Below are 17,178 nucleotides of genomic sequence, written 5' to 3' on the forward strand. Positions count from 1 at the left end.
TCAGGGTTGAAATGGGAGAAGATAATTGTATACTTTAGGAAAGGTAGTTGTCCAGGGACTGTCCTGGGAAGCCGGGAGAGCTGAGCTGTTTCCCTCCAAAGCAAAGAACCATGCGGGCAGGCCTCCCTGGCACACGGCTGTTACGCTCCCGAACACGGTAACCCTGCAGCCAGGGAGCCCTCCTGCTAAAAGTGCGTTCCCCAAAACTTGAAAACAGGGTCTGCAGTTCCTTATGGGTGAGATTCTGCTGCCCTGCCCTTGGCTAGGAGCATGGCTTCGTTCCTTGAAGGGTACGATGCTGTTCAGCATGGAGAGAGTTGCAGAATCTGGGCACTTGAAGTAGTTAAAATAATTGTGGTCTTCTGAAAATTGCCGGTAATATTCAGATTATTGTTTGAGTTGGTTTTTAATTAGTGCTGTGTATTGAATGGACATTAATGCGGGAGATTTCACCTGCAGTCTCTTCTGTCTCATTTGATAGCTTTCAGGATGATTGTATTTAAAGCCAGTATATATACCCTTTCACAAGCCTGTTGTCAATCTTTTAAATGCGTTGAAGATGATTAGGAGATGAAATCTATCTCTGTGGCTTTTGTGACATTATCTTCTTCAAATGAATTGAACACCACCTTTGCCTCATTTCTTCCAGCCCTGCTGTATTGCTGTTCCATGCAACCTCGCCGTTAGCATTCTGAATGTCTTGATTCTGCTATTATCCATCACTTTCCATTTCGGTTTTCTCAAGGTGAAATCTCTCTGCTAATTCAAAAAGCTTTCTGTCTTCATTATGTATAAATGACTTTGCCCAAAGACTAAAAAACCTAAATGTAAGATAAAGTTAAGGCCTAGCCACATTTTATGCCAGAATAGTAAATACAGGGGGTAAAAGGGGTAAGGAAGGAAGCATAACTATTTAACTTTTTCTTTCTGGTTTTGGTTTTTGGGGTTTTTTTGGGGGGAGGAGTGGGGAGGAGGGATTGAAGGTTATTTTCTAGGAAGGTACAAGTCTAATGAGCTGAGGACTTTTTCCTTACAAAATTGTTTTCCTGGATCTGGGCATTTTTTTTAGGAACCACCATCATTATGCTTTAAATAACCGTGTCTCCAAATGAACATAGCAATGTGGAAAAATATCCTATTCTTAACTGGCTTGGAAAGATACCAGGGAGTAATTCTTGCACAGCTAACATTTTTCATATTCATTAAATATGTTTGCTCAGTAAGCCAGACATTTTATTATGTGTACTACACCAGTATATTAGAATTACTCTGATGTCTTTCTTCCCATGTGATGAATTACTTCGTGAATTACCAGCTTGATCAGTGAGACAGTAATAATGATGAATGCATCTGTTTATTTGTAGAACAAGTATCGACTATTTTTTAATTAGGGAGTGGCACTGTTAATTGCTGGGTGTCCTCCTGTGCTCTATGTGTTCAATAGAACCTTCCTTGCTGGTTGTTATAACTAGCCATAGAGAAAGCTGGCCCAGTGCAGAGCTCGGGTCTGTCGGATGCTGATGCTGCCTTGCTGGCAAATAATGTGGCTGTGAATACAGTAGACCCGACTTTAATTTTAATGGCATCCCATTCAGTCCAGCTCAGGAAGGTTTTACATTTTGCTTAGTATCTAAATTTAAGCTCCCAGTTTCTGATAGCTGCAGAAATACAAATTAAAATCAAATCCCTGCATTTAATGACCTCAGTGAGTATAATATAGTCACACTCACATAACCTTGCTTTCCATCAGCGAAAAACAATCATATAACCAGTATGAGTGAATTGATTACTGAATCTACAGTATAGATGACAGTAAGGCAGGGGTCTCTTGAGTGGTTCTGTTCCTCATTTTACTAGTTACCAGTTTACTAGATGGGAATTTTCCTGAATGAATACCTCATAGGTGATGACTGTGGAAGGTGATGATAACCTGTAACCTTAGATTCAGAGCGGATCTGGGAGTGAGAAATGCATCTAAATAAGAAAAACAAATGGGGGGGGGGAATAAAGGGCATATGGAAATACTGGAAATGGAATTACTATTTTAGCATTGTACCAAGTGTTGTCCCTTACACTTAAATAGAATTTCATTTATAGTATCAGCTGAATGGCTGTGATTTCACTAGTTTGGCAGCAGATTGCACCTGTGGAGCCTTTCCAACCTCTGCTCTGCTCTTTCTTTAAAACTCAGTGCAGGTATAGGCTGCTTTAGTTTCTTTTTCTAGCTATCAGAAATGCATTCAGAAGTGGAAAAAATGGAGGATTCCCAGTATTTCTTGATAATAGAAGCTTTGCACAGAAATGTTCATCTTTCATGGTATTCATAAAATGCATGGAGCAGATTTTATCTGCAAGTGCTCCTGAGTCTCAAGGACAGAAATTCATACACTCTCTGTATATCAATACATTTTACAATTTAAACATGAATATTTGACTATTCTGATCAAACATAGACCTCTAGGTAATTATTAGTTTATTTAAGCCAAAGAAACACATTGAATTAATGCCTTTGCTATTTTTTTTGGTGATTGTTTTCCATATTAGTGTAGATACTTATCTTTTGTAAGAACAGGGGAAGGGACAGCGGTGCTTACCATAGAAGCGGCAGCACCGAGAAAGGGAAGTCATGCACTAGAGCCTTCCCAGGCTGCAAGGTAACTTCAGCCAGTTTGCGGCCCCCCAAAGCAGTAGTCTGCTCTTCCTCTCAGTTTTAGCAGCTTGTATCAGTCCTCTGGTACTGATACTGATCCTTCCTTCCGCCCAGGTATTTGTGTGGCTGGGCACAGGCTGTTGGAAAATGAGCTGGATTAAAACTAGTTCTGGAAAAAAATAGTAAAACCAGTTAGGTGGGAAAGAGTGGCTGGGACAAATGGAAAGACTGCTTCAGCCTCCATTTGTACTGATGTATGTGAGCTTCACATGTTTATAGACAAATGTGTGGTTTTGATGGCAATATATTCTTACCATGCAACTTAACAAAGTAATGCAGTGGTGGAAATGAAGGTAATGTGTTAAAAGACATCACTGATGTCCTGTGTGTGATCTTAAGCAAGTCATTTAGCTACCTCATGCATCAGCTTCAGACTGGATATTACTGGAAACCAGCTCTTACATTTGCATTCTTTTTCCCCAGAAAATAATAATTTTTTACTTCCATTTCTCCTCTCCTGAAACCCTGAAGTTCTGTAGGACTCCAGACAGGTTTTGTGCAGTCTGCTAATGTTAGCTCATTTTTACTTTAAGAGCACTGTAGCCGCACCTGATATTTTTGGGTATGGTTGAGACTTTGGATTGCCAAATTCCCATTGACAGACTTTGAGACCTACCTTTGGACATGGCTTGCAACAGTCAATAAAAAAGCAATGAGAGAAATACCTGGTAGAGGACAGTGGGGTCACCGGTTATATATACCAAGAGTTGCTCCAAAAATAGAGTAGTATTTGGAGGTGAATAACCTTAGACTATTTCAGGGCTATTGAAAGAGGTTTCTTTTTTTCTTCTTTTTTTATCTCCCATAGATGGAAGAATATTGCTGAATAAGGAATGTCTGATCCCATTTACTTCCTAGCTGCCAGATCATAAGTACTTGGAATCGGTTTAAGTGTCCTTCAGTGCATATAGTTTATTGCACAGGCCCATTAATTCATTTTTCCATTGTGTAATTTTGTACGATGGTTGTAATACGGGAGCAAAGCTGGATCTTCAGAGATTCATTGTTCTGTAACAGTTCTGAAAATTAAGTGCCCAATATATATAACTATTAACTTAAAAGCTATTCCTTCCTACATGTGTGCAATGAGATATAGTCTCTGAATAATGAGTATCATTTCGGTATTTGATTCATGTCTGATAGTAATTTTACAGAATTGTGACTTATCTTTTCTAAAATACCTCTTGTATGTTTTCTGACTCATTTCTGCTTAACATATGCAGTAGGGCATTTTGAAATGAAGGTGAGTGAAACTGATATAACCCATAAAAATAGATGAATGGTGTTAAGCCATTTGATTCAGACATATAATCACGAGCTGCGGTATTCCTTCAGCCTTCACATCGTTCTTTCATGTAAACATGCTACCACGTGGCTGGATTCAGTAAACACTTCCCCGGTGCATTTCACTAACTGTGAAGACAGTTGCTACTGCATTCAAGCAGACCTGTTTTTCCCGGGCTCTGTACAGTTTCAGGAGCCTGGTGGAGTTTTTACTTACCATAACCTCTGGACTACTGGAGGGAGATATTCCTCTCACCTATAACTACTGGAAACTATACTGCCTTCTGCTGCAGGTGTCCGGGAACCTGCAGATCACTTCCAGCTCGGTCATTCTCATTCTGTGCTCCTTTAAGCAATTGCTGTAGGTGCAGCGCTGACAGTACAGTTCTTGAGACAACGCATGCACTGTCTGATGTCTCCAATTATTCAGGAAAAAAAATTATTAACCCCTTTAATAGCAATGTGGAAATTTTGAAACTATTTATTCCATGCCATAGGACCCATGTTGTCATTTAGCTTTCACTGTGCCGAAAACAAAGCCAAAGGCTCCTCTACACGTTCTCCCTCTGCTTTATTGTGTTTGAGATGGAAGGGTAATTGTGCCTGGCAAGGGCGACTGGATTACAGCTGCCTTTGACTTCCAGGATTTTTTTAGTGCCATCACGGTGGCTAAACGTGTGCCGAACGCTGTGACACAATGGGGAAAATGGGATTTGATTTCTTTGAAATTAGAAAAAAAAATGTGATTCTTTCCCTTTGAGGACAATTGCCAGAAAACCAAATCCTTTCTATTTTATTTTCAAGACTTGGAAGGTTTTGACTCTGTAATACCAATTGCTGAGAAGCTTAATCATCCAACTACAACCAGACCAAAAGCTACTGGCAGGCGACCACCCTCCCAGTCTCTCACGTCTGTAAGTTAATTTTCCTTTTCTTTTAAAAATACTTTTTTCTGATTTCCCCCCCCCCCCCCGCTTTGTGTACCCTGGTGTTTTTACTACGTTTGCACAGCCGTTCCTTCACACGTACGGTGAGGCAGAGAGATGCAGCTCAGGAAAGTTAGTGTCAAAAGGCTGCCAGTGTTTTGAATACTGATGTTTAAAACATTCCTTCCCTCATAAGATTTGTACCCCCTTATTTCGGTGTTGCCAAGTATTCCTTGCCAGCCATGACTGAGGCCAGAAAAATCCTTTCTAAAAATCTTTGGAATAAACTAGTTTGTGCTAAGTATTAAGGATTTTGAAAGTGTTTCCCAAAAGAAGCGTTTCTCTTGGTTTCTCTAGGACATTTACCAGATTTTGAGGACAAACAGACCATTTCAGCCTTCAACAGCTCTCCTTGAGCCATCAGGTGTTTCTTCTTATTAAGCTCACAATTGTAAATACAAGGGTGATTTAAATTTCACTCTCTAATATGTATCTGTAGACAAGTTGGTCTCATAAACCATACTTTGGGAACCAGTGCTTACTGTGGAAACCACAGTGTCTTTTTCTTTGGGGTATGGAGTTTTTTTCATTTCCATGCTTTTTTGCATTCTGGAATATCAGAGTGAGAGCAACTACTGATGGTTACCTGTGTTCATGTTGCTGAAGAAAAAGTGGAGGGAATCAAAAAGGATTATTGTGAAACTAGTAGAACACAAAAAAGAAAGCTTTCAAAATTGACTATGTACATAAATATAGAAACATAAGAGACGAGTAAAAAGGTTTTTCTTCCCCTCTCAAATCTATGGGGAAAGGAACAAGGGGTGGAAAGACCCTTCCCTGTTCGCCCCTTTAGAAAGAGGCTGTGCACAAGGCAGCCCTGCAGTGCCAGCAGCGTGCACGGGCAGCAGCACAGGTCCTCTGAAGAGCAGCAAAGCGAGACCTGCGCTGAGCAAAGCCGTGGCAGAGCTGGCATCCCGCAGCACGGTGCTCAGCATCCAGCTAAGGTACGGCTCTTCTTTGCGGACAGGAGGGTGCTTTCATCTTACGATATAATGCAGTGCAAAGATGTAAATTAATGTTGAATCCAGCGCTTAAGTGTATCTCATTTCACGAATGCTTTGAAAGCATTCAAGCCTTAAAAATCAGGTGTAAAAAAGGGGGTGGGGGGGAGGGGGAGTCCTGATTTTAAGTATTATTACTCTGAAAATGATAACTAAAAATAAAAAGTCATCACATAAATGGTTTTCATCTTCCTTTGTTAAATTCTTGTGCAATTAAAATATCTGCATATCTGCTTTTTTCTTCCTCTCTTGGAATGTATGTGTTTGTCTCCATAGTCATCCCTTTCAAGCCCTGATTTCTTTGACTCACCAAGTCCTGAAGAAGAGAAGGAGGAACATGTTTCCATTACTCATAAAACTATTGAAGTGTCAAGGAAATCAAGAACTGTTACAATATCACAAGTAAGTTAGTTAATTGGAATGCCACAGTTTAACCTTATCATATTTATTGTTAGAATTTAATTCAACAGTCACCTGGTAACTTGTCCTTTAAAGAAGCTTAAAATGGTAAAGGTTACAAAGGATTGTTCTGTATTTGAAATGCAAGTCTGAAGTGAATTGCACAGTTAAAATGTCTCCATAACCATATTGTGAAAAAAATCCTTCTAGTGTAAATACATTTCACAGAATCAGAGAAGCTAGGGGAATAAATTTTAGAAACAAAGGCCCCTTTTTTAGCAGCTGTAAAGTGAGTTTACATTAGAAGAGTCTGTAAGCGGAGAAAATACAACTCTTTGAGCTACTCTAATAGTATGTGAATTTCAGTTTGCAAGTATAATCACTTTTTATACAGGTATAATTGTATTCATTTTATAGGCTTGTGCCATTCTTACTGTATATTGATAGAAAACTATAGGATAGTTGAATGTTACAGGAGTATGTAGATCAGGCTTTAGAGGTTGGAGCTATTTTTTAGTGCATAAGGATACCATTAATAATACAAAGATTACATTCTAATAGTGTAACAAAAGTATTTGAAAGATGAAGTCACGCACTTCTGCGATCAAGTTATAAGCATGTTTTGCTATAGAGCTCCCTCTTCTGGGAGCACCTGCGTTAAGGAATACTCGGGCCAATATTTGTAAATTATGTGCTGGTATGCCAAGGATGTAGATGTTGTTCCTGTAAAACAAGGTGAGTGCTCCATCAGAAAGTAGCTGCTTGAGGCTTTAATGTTGATAGCCACTTAAGCTCTGGAGTGAGGTGTTCAGTGTGGATGACTCCCACTGAGCCTTGCTCACTTGCTCCAGGTTTGAACTCAGCCCGACATCTCTTTTCAGTCCAAAGGAAACTTGCATCTACTGATGTAAGGATTATTATCCATGAGAGATCTGTGTCTAGGTACACATTACTCACACATGCACACACATATATAGAAAATGTTAAAAGAATATTATTAAGGTCATGAAGTCAAGCATTCAATCCATTGGTGTGATTCAACGTGTGATTATAACACCATTTTACTTCTATGGTCCCACTGTTTTTTCTGCAAAACATGTTTTTTATGCAGCGCTTGCCCAGGACGGGTTCTGCGCTCAATCACACTCCTGTGGTGGGGAACAGTGTTTTTTGCAGAACTTGGTGGATCCTGCTCTTCCCTCCCATCACACTTTCTCCTAATTTTCAGCCTGGCCACTAACTTTGTTACTTTGTTACCACTAGTTACTTTGAACAGCTCATGCCACCGCCCCAGTCCCCAAGCCCTCCCTTAGAATGCCTCCTGCTGTTTCCATACCATTTTTTTCTCAGTATCTTACCCTATTTGCCATTCAACTTCAGTATCTCTTTTCCAAAGATAGAGTTGGAGGGTTGCCTAGTGCTTTTTCTTACTCTTGGCCAAATCGGATTTTCAGATACTCCTAGTAGCTGTCGTATAATGCACACGTTAGCGTTGCCAAATAACAATATGATAAATAATTAAGAGTTACCTTACTTGCCATTGTGATAACTGTAGTGGTACACTGTTCTGTGTATGCAATGAAGTAGCTGGTCCTGTATGGTAGGTGGACTTCAGCTTTTCTATACCTTGTCTAATAAGCAGAGCACTGGATTGCAGTTCAAGAAGCACGGGATCCTTCCGAGCCAGCCACATGGCTCCAGCGTAACTAGGTTAATGCTGCGTTTTTCTGTTCAGTTCCTGGAGGAATAAGGAGCCATTGTTAGCTATGGGCATTCACAGAAACTTAAGTGAACAGAGGACAGTACAGTACATTTATTTCTTATTAATATATTATCATTTTGAAACCATGGGATTTCATTTTTCTTTTTATATCATACCAATAAGCAAACTTAAGGAATGAATATTTTGCTATTTTTCTAACGCTAAGAGCAACGTGTAACACATTTTTAAATTTTGAAAAAATGTTGGGTGTTGAAGATTCCTTCAATGGTTAGTTGACAATGGTAAGTTTAATCTGCAAAAAATTACAACTTGGATTCTTGGCCATGCAGTTTTGTACTCTGCAGGAGACGTCCATGGATGTAGGTACGTTCTCACAAACTTCTGAGTGAAAGAAACACAGAGCATCATTCTCTAGTTCATTTTACTGCTGGGTCTGAGATATTGGAAACACTTGTTGCTGACTGGTTGTAGCGACTGAGGAAAGTTCTACTGAAGCTGTCTGAACTTCTGCATCCCAGCTAGACCCCCTCTGATGTACATGTACAAAGATAATGACTAATTGTAATATTTATCATGCTTTGGCCAAAACTGACCATGTTTGACTGTGGACTTTCAACATTACCGAAGAGCAGCAAAATACTTAATATTTGTTAGAGGTCTGATTTTCATAAAGCTTTCTCCAGGCATGAAATGTTATTCTTTTTGTTGCAGGTGTCTGATAATAAAACTTCCTTGCCTCCAAAACCAGGAGGTTTGGTTAGTGGCAGTAATGTGCAACCATCACTATCCCCTTCACCGTCACCTGGATTTCACCCAATTGCTATGGGAACAACAGGCCACAGGTCAAATTCCCCATCCCTGTTCGGTACTGAAGGAAAGCCAAAGACTGAGCACTTGAGCCAAGGTCAGACTGCCCTGGAGGAGCTGAGAACACAGATTAAGGAGCTAAGAACCATCATTGAAACCATGAAAGACCAGCAAAAGTAAGTACTGCAAATCACAACTGCAGGTGGGATGCATCCATTCATGTGTGGTGGTGGCAGTTTCTTCTTGAGCTTGCCTTCATGTATGTTACTCTGCACAGTTTGCCTTTGTGTTTGTGAGTGATTTTCATCTGACAGAACACATTCAGGGGTGAGAAGCTCAGGAAGAAAGACTGGCACTATCCATCTGTAACAAACAGCTTTTTGTCCTGTGTTATGACATAAGCAGATGTTTATGGGGTGTTGAAAAAGTTAAGTTACAAGCTATACACAGTGAATAAGGTTCTTACAGTGTTTAATTTGCCAATAACTATTTGGGAATTCATCTGCATCAATCTTAATGGTGCATTTGTTCTAGTTGTAGTAAAAGTTACTACAAGTTCCTAAAATTATTAAATCAATTTGTTGTTTGACTGTTAGCACATTTTCCCAGGAAGCTTGTATTACAAAAGTAATTGAATTGTGATTAGGACATTTGAAGGCCTTTGTGTTTATGAATCTTAGTACTTTAGTGTCGGGCATCTCTCTTTTCTTTAAGCTGCTCATTTCTTAGGAGAAATTGGGAGTGGCCTGTAGCTTTTTCTATTCCTGAGAATATTTAATATTTTGGAAGCTAAACCTTCACTTACCCTGTCAGTTCTGGGTAGCCCAGGCAGGAAAAGAAAAGGGAAAGCAGCGTGCAGAGACTGTGGCAGAAGAGAGGTGTGTGGGGAGTTTGGGAGAAGATGGGGAGGGCATGGTTCTAGCCAGTGAACCCCACGGCTTTGCCTCTCAGGCTGGCTGGCCCCTTCTCCGCTGGTCTCCCCGGCCCTTCTTGCAAGGCTGTTTCCACCTACTGGTTTCTGTCTTAACATGAGATCACTTAGTGGGAACATGAGAAGGTGTCTCCTCCTTAAAGCTCTGTTCTCCTTCCTGACAAAGACAGATGACAACAAATCCATATTTGGGATCGTTAAGTCTTATAAATGAAGTTGAAGGTTACATTATATTGCTGGTGTAAACAGTTTTTAAGCGGCTTAAGTATGTGATAGCATGGGCAGGATTTGTGTACCAGTTCCTATAACCCACCAACAGCCGATCCATCTCATTTTGTATGGAAAAAAGGCAACTGGGTGCTGATACAGTGTTGATACAGCTAGTCTAGAGCAAAGCCTGTGGATGCGAGGCTGTTAGGAGGAAATGTATTATTCATTAGCCATATGGAGTGGGGGGAGTGCTGTGCTTTTATAGAGTCTCACTTCTCTGCAATATAGCATATAGTATACAAGAGTATACTGACTTCAATTACTTGTTCAGAGGGAAAGAGGTAACTAGTGAAGCAAGGAAAATATGTCTCCAAGAGGTGATCTTTTGTATTTTACTAATTTCTTCATTTTCATTCCAAGCTTTTTTTTTTTTTCATTCTTTTAACAGAAAAGAGATTAAACAGTTGCTGTCTGAGTTGGATGAAGAAAAGAAGATCCGTCTACGATTGCAGGTAGTTAAAATATTGATAATGTTATGGAAATACTGGCAGGTTTGATTTAGCCTCAGGTACAGGACATAAAGCTCTGCTAGATACTTAGATTCCAGTGAATCAACAACTACTAACATTTCTGAAAGGGATACACCTGTTACCTTCATAGTGTTGCCAGTCTGTGTCATATAGATTGCAATACTGGGTTCTTACTGAAAAGCCTGATAATTACCTAAAAATTTATCAGCAAGGTAGGCAAATTAAAAAAAAAAATTAAACACAATATAGGATTCAAACTATGATATTTTTAGTCTCAGTGTTAATGGTTTCATTTTGTCACAAGTGAAATAATTTCTTTTTAAATGGTTTGCTGCCTCCCAAAGCTTTATATTTTGTAGTAGGCTTGTCTTAGTGTTGATATGGTTGGAATACTATTTCATATAGAATCGTAGAATCATATATTGATATTAGGAGAAATTTCTTCACCGAAAGAGTGGTCAGGCATTGGAACAGGCTGCCCAGAGAGGTGGTGGAGTCACCATCCCTGGAGGTGTTCAAAAAATGTGTAGATGTGACACTTTGGGACATAGTCTAGTAGACATGGTGGTGTTGGGTTGACAGTTGGACTTGATGATCTTAGAGGTCTTTTCCAACCTTACAGATTCTATGATTCTATAAATGTTCAGATGCTAGCCAAGGTGGCATTATTAGCTTTACATAAAGATGAGAGTTCAACAAACAAAAGTTGCATTAGTTTAAGAGTGCTCCGATGGTCATAAAGCAGCACAGCTCTCAGTCCATGTATTAAAGAAGACTGTCTTGATGATACAGTGCAGTTGAGCACTGTGGGTGTGTTTGAATAAATCTAATACCCCTGCCTCAGAGTTTCCAGTGTCTGTCAGAGGGGCCAAGTGTACAACTAGGGCTGATGATGGTTTCAGCCACAGTCCTTTTACCACACAGCTGTACATCGAGCAGAGCCCTTAAGGTGCCTGGACACAGGCTTGATGGGTGTAGGAGACAACCGCCATCCCTACAGCAAGAACCGTCCCTACAGAAGAGCGACAATAGGTTTTGCTCCTCAGCTCCGAGTGCTCATTGTTAGTTCAGTTTCCTTGTGCTGGCTGTAAGTGCAGCAGCTGGTGCATGGACACAGTGCTCATTCTGCAAGTAATTCCTGGCAGCAAGCCACGTGGCTTGTAAAAGTTGCAATTTCAAGAGTTTGAAAGGCCTTGTGGTACATTCAATGACTATAGTTGTCAAGCTCTATGGGGAGGAAGCTGTGAGTGGTCATCTTATGCAGCTGAGGTTACCTCAATTTGTGAAATCTGAGGAAATAAGAGTAGTATAAAACCCATACTCGACACCTGTGGACAAGATGGAACATGTGCTTTTCAAGGGGCACCAACTGTGCCTCAGTTTGTTAAAGCATCTAATTTCATCACAAATATTTCTTATTTCTTTTCAGATGGAAGTTAATGACATAAAGAAAGCTCTTCAATCAAAGTGAATACTTGCTAGGTGGAATGTTGCATTATTCTTTGTGACTGAGACTTAAATTTATGCCCCAGCCAAAATAACTTTGTGCCAAATGATTTAAGAATTGCCTCAACATCCCTTTATCTGAAGGATTAGCACAACGGTTTTTGATAGCACAACAAAACCACCAACAGCGAGGACAAAATTTCCACCCGAAGCAGTGCGGTGCGGCACTAGTTGTGACTGAAATTGATCTTCTTGTGCTAAAGGCTCTCTACTTCAAGATCCTAGGTGAAATGAAAACTCAGGCAGTTTAGTCCATAGTGGTACTATTTTGATGATATTTTTCCATAAATAAAGTGTATTTCAGATTATCTGTTTACAAGCTTTATGATTTTGACTTTTGGTTTTTAATTGTCTTTTGTCACAGATTTTAAAATGTTTGTACTGCATATAGCCAGGAATGAATGTTAACGTTGGGGCTGGAGGGATTATTTTTGCTTTGAGATAGAACAGCCTACTTTTTGTTATGGTTTTAAGTTCTGTTAAATATGCAATTTTACGTCCCCAAATGCCCTCCAATTTAAACTTACGTTGTGTACAGCAATGTATTTACAAGAAGGAAAGAAACCAACAGAAATCTGGTCTTTGCAATGATTTGTGCCTTCCTTTGCCACACACTGACCGGAGCTGGTTGCAAGCCAGGTCTCCCTAATGTAGCTACCACGATGACTCCTGTCCCCGGTGCCCGGCGGAGGTCACCTTCTCAGTGTTCAGCTGCTCAGTCAGTAGAGCCAGGTTTGTGCGAGGTGGCAGGACAAAAGGGCGCAGCTGAGAGCAGCTTTGTCTTGAGCAGCCGTGGCTTTTTAGCTTTCCTGGTTTTGATAGGCCTCTCCCTCAACTTGAATGTTCATCTCCGCTTGATTTTCATTAGACGACTTAAACACCCGCCTCTGTCCCCAGTTTTGCACAGAGTGAACAGAATATGCATTATTAAAGCAAAAATAAAGTAATCTATAAAACATGAATAAAAAGTTGTATTATTTCATGCACAAGGTCCTCTATCGTGTGACATTGCTTCATTTGCTGGTTTTATGTGGTATTGTTTGCTACGGTATGTTGTACGCTTAGGGACCGATACGCTTTATAGTCCTGTTTTTGCAGCAGGACTTGCTTTTCATCATTTTGTTGAACCTAATGCTTACTTCATTTCTTCCAGTTTCTCTGTTTGCTTTCATCCTTTCAAAATAAGGTCTCTCATTTTTCTGTGTGTGGTTTTGCGTGTTCTTTACCAGCAGCGGGGTATCTCATACCTTGTCGGCAATCTCTGTTAAAGCATTTAAATAGCAGATGTTTTTGCACAGTGTGGAACGAGTGGGTGAGTGGTATTGGTGATGCTTCAGAGTGACCAAAAAACCCCCACAAAGGATCTATTTGTCATCTCATCAAATGCTAGAGCTGGCCCCATCCCGTATCACCGCTAACCACCCTGCCTGCCAGCAGCTGGATGAGACATAGCGTTCAGTTTGCTGGCCGCGTTCACACGTGGTTGGCAGAGTTCCCATAATCTTTTTGATATGCATAGATGTATAAAGTACGCACGCCACCATACCCGAATCTTGCTTTATGGGTCTCAACTGGCAATACAGAACCTCACTGTTGGGATGATTTCCTCTACCATAGCACGTGTTTCTGTTGTAACGGTGGTGTCTGAGATTGAGAGATCGGATAGTGAAACTTGAGCTTTTTTATAAAAGTCCCAATACATTGCTCAATGTACTCAAACAGAAGCACTAATAAACTTATTTTATCACTGAAATGTTCTTATTTAACATTTCTAAATAACTGCATTAAAATATTTTTTATACAAAGGATGATAGTCCCATCATAGCTTTCCAGCAATAAAGATTTCTAGATTACTTCCATATTTTTTGTGAAGTTAGTAGCAGAGTTAGGAGAACAGGAGGAAATGAGTGATAAGGAATAAGAATTATGTTTGGGTTTGTAGTCATACATTTGCAACACGCATCCAGAAATTAACAGCTCTGGCTTCCTAATCACATCCCTGGAAAAAGATAAGCTATTGCATCTGTGGTAAATAAAGTACCGATTCCTGAGTTGTACCTTGGAAATATAAGAGACATCTCAGAAATGTTGCATTTTTTGCAAATGAAACTCTGTATTTGGCATGGAGTTTCCGTATATCAGATTATATTCCTTTTTTTTCCTCACGTTGAGATGATAACTTGTCATTTTATAAATCCAAGTTAGAAGTCCAACATATCATGCTTTGTAAAAGAAGGTTAAATAAGATTTTGTGAAAATGCTTTGTTTTGAAAGTTTATTATTCTGGGAGAAGAGAGTTTGTAGAAATACACGCTCTTCTTGCTGGATTTTATTATAATAATAGAAAGTATTTCACATAGCACATGGATTTGCCCTTTTTAAAGAGGATCAGTTATGCATTAAACCTGTGGATATAAACTGCTGCTTTTTAAAATGTTTGGGTTTATATTTAAAGGAAAACAGAAAATGCTGGTGAGCTACAAAGTGATTTTGATGTGAAAATGATTAAATATTGTTGTTTGAAGAGTTGCGTAAAATGACTTTTCATTAAGATGCACACACCGGTCTTGTGATAGACTTCTGTTTACATGTAGAAGTCAGATGTGAAACATCAGGTTCATGCCTTTGGATGATGATATTCAAATTCTTGATTTGGAAAATTTGTAGGTTATGAAGAAAACAGTTTTATGTTCTTTTAGTCTTTTTTCAACTCTGAAAGGGACAAGTATTTCTTAATGTGGGATCGTAGCACTTAGCGTTCTACCTGGAAATAAGATGGTAAATATTCTAAGTGTTTATTAAGTTCTGTTACTTACATTTCATCTTCTGCATTTTTCTTATTAACAATCCATTTGTAAATGAGCAAAAGGGTTAGATGGATCTGTTGTTCTGCTAACAGGTCAAAGGATTGAACACAACTATGCGCAGGCACAAAAAATACATTTGCTGCTGTACGGCTGGCGTGGCATGAAGATGTCTGGTGTTCCGGTGAATTCCTTGGCTGTGCCACGTCGCAGTCATAACCATGCTGACAGCTTTTCGCCTCTGTTTGGGGCTTTTGTGCTCCTGCCTCAGGAGCGGGGGGTTCAGAGGCGCCACAGTTCATGGGTCCCACGAATACCCAAGGGCCAGAAGCCAAAGAGAGAGAATAGCTGGGGTGGGGGCGATGTGCAGCGCTCCCGCCTGCGGAACGGCCGCTCAGCAGCCTCTGCTGCAGTGCAAGCCCGGGAAGAGGTGTGAGGTCTCTGATGTCTGCTGCTTCTCCAGAGAAGGGGCCCTGCAGCTGGAAACAGGACAGAGGTGCATTGATGAGGGAAGCGTGAAAGCAGGTTAGAGAGAAGATATTTTTCACACGGGCGGGCCGTGGTTCGAAAGGCAGGGTGGGAATACTCCTTAAAAGTAGAAACAACCAACCATTCTGCAACTTCTGCATCAGAGAGGCTTTTCAACTGTGTGGGGGTGGCAGTGCCACTGGGCAGCTGCGGTTCCCGTAGGGTTTGGCGAGGAGAGGGTCCTCCAAGCATTGGCTTCTGTTAGGGCAATCCTCACCGTAAAAAGAGCCAGAAGGGGTGGAGCTGAACTCCCTACCCTCAACCAGGTACTTGTATCCATGGTTATTTATACCCTTTTGCCAGAAATGAGATTTCATTTGGCACCTTTGGCCTCAGCTGACTCTTGAGCTGGTCTAGGAATTAGCAGCTGGTTGCGTACGGCCTGGCGCATTCACCCCCGCTCCCTGCAGCTGCTTCCCGCCTCCTGCCTTCCCACCACGGCCCCTCCGCTCCTGCCATTCCCTGCAGTTGCAAAATAACCCCCCTGAAGGTGAGGGGGTGCCAGTGCTTCCCAGCCTGGAAGCAAAATACACTTTTTAAATGTCCTCAGGAACCCGCAGTGGCGTGTGTGTGTGCTGCCGGGGGCTGAGGGGCCGTGACGCCCACCAGCCTGGTGCCAGGCAGGCCAGAGCTCCGGCCACCCTCCCCTCCGCTTTCTACTTAGGTAACGAAGGTTGTCAGACCTGCTCAACACACTGTTTGGTGTTGGCTCTTTTAATTAATACAATTTCCAATCCTGTGCAGGCACAAACTTTTACAGGTAGATAGTGCAAACCACTGGCAGCCTCAGGAACGGGTGCTTGAGGGACTTTGTGCTGCCACAGTCAGGCTTTTCTTCAATCAGCAACGCAGCCGAATTTCCCCTTTCGGTGCTCAGAGTTCCACTGTTAGGCAGTGTGGGGGTCTGGAGTGCAACTAGCTAAACTAACAAAATGGCTTAATGCTCCTGTGCATTTAAAAAAAAAACCAAAACACCAAGTAAAAGAAATTTAAGCATATTTTAAAATGTGTTAGTGTTGTAGGATGAAAAATTTAAGATATAAATTAATTTTTTGTTGAAATTGTTACCTTACAAACTGGAGTGCTTAGTGTATTTTAGCAAGTTAATTAACTCTAATTCTAGACAAATCTCTAGAACCATGAGAAGAATTGTTCTGACACACGGCAAAAGTTAAGGTAGGGAGGCAGGGCCTACCAGTCTCTCTCAGCCCCTCAGATAAGTAGATTTTGAACTGTCTTATCATCCTTTTTTTATGTAGGAGAATGTAGCTGATAGTCACAGGAAAATATAATTGGCTTTTATCAGTACGATCTTAAACATTTTAATAGGCTGTTTCTCTTGGAGGAGAAAACTTGAAAATTACAATGACAAAGCAAATTAGATCAGAACGACCAAGCTTCACAAGCAATTTTGAGTATCAGGGCACTAAAGACGCATCTGTTTTCAAAACTTTGGTAAAACCCCTTCACCTCACTGCACCCAGACCCAGCATTTTCACACGTTGGGGGAGATCATTTTCCTCAGTACAACATTTCCCTCATCCCGGCTGGCGAGCGGGCTTACACGAAGGGACGCGTCAGGCTGCTCTTCCCCTCCTCGGAGCACAGCACAGCAACCAAGAGTTTGGGATTTTGTGAGAGTGCTTTTTTGGGCTCTTCTTAGAGGAAGTGCAAATGAAGCTGGGCAGCTGTGCCTGCCACAGGATGAGCTGTCACTCGGGTTTACCCCCTTCTGGGGATGGTTTTCTTTGTGAAGGGC

The 17,178-nt window shown here is 40.9% G+C and overlaps 1 protein-coding gene across 9 annotated transcripts in view; it reads left to right on the forward strand.

Annotated features, from left to right (window-relative positions):
• SH3KBP1 (SH3 domain containing kinase binding protein 1) overlaps positions 1 to 13,055 on the forward strand; it is a 235,511-nt gene extending 222,456 nt beyond the window's left edge. For 8 of the 9 annotated variants that reach the window (XM_054821679.1, XM_054821688.1, XM_054821697.1 and 5 more), the window contains 5 exons: positions 4,799 to 4,908; positions 6,258 to 6,383; positions 8,815 to 9,086; positions 10,500 to 10,563; positions 12,011 to 13,055. In XM_054821679.1, the coding sequence (XP_054677654.1) occupies positions 4,799 to 4,908; positions 6,258 to 6,383; positions 8,815 to 9,086; positions 10,500 to 10,563; positions 12,011 to 12,052 (614 nt within the window). In that variant the 3' untranslated portion in view covers positions 12,053 to 13,055. Of the gene's footprint in view, positions 1 to 649; positions 890 to 4,798; positions 4,909 to 6,257; positions 6,384 to 8,814; positions 9,087 to 10,499; positions 10,564 to 12,010 lie in introns of those variants that run through there. The other variant, XM_054821732.1, reaches the window with a different exon arrangement.
• Positions 13,056 to 17,178: the final 4,123 nt, after the last annotated feature.

Source organism: Grus americana, chromosome 1, assembly GCF_028858705.1.
Source record: "Grus americana isolate bGruAme1 chromosome 1, bGruAme1.mat, whole genome shotgun sequence".
Taxonomy (NCBI): Eukaryota; Metazoa; Chordata; class Aves; order Gruiformes; family Gruidae; genus Grus; species Grus americana.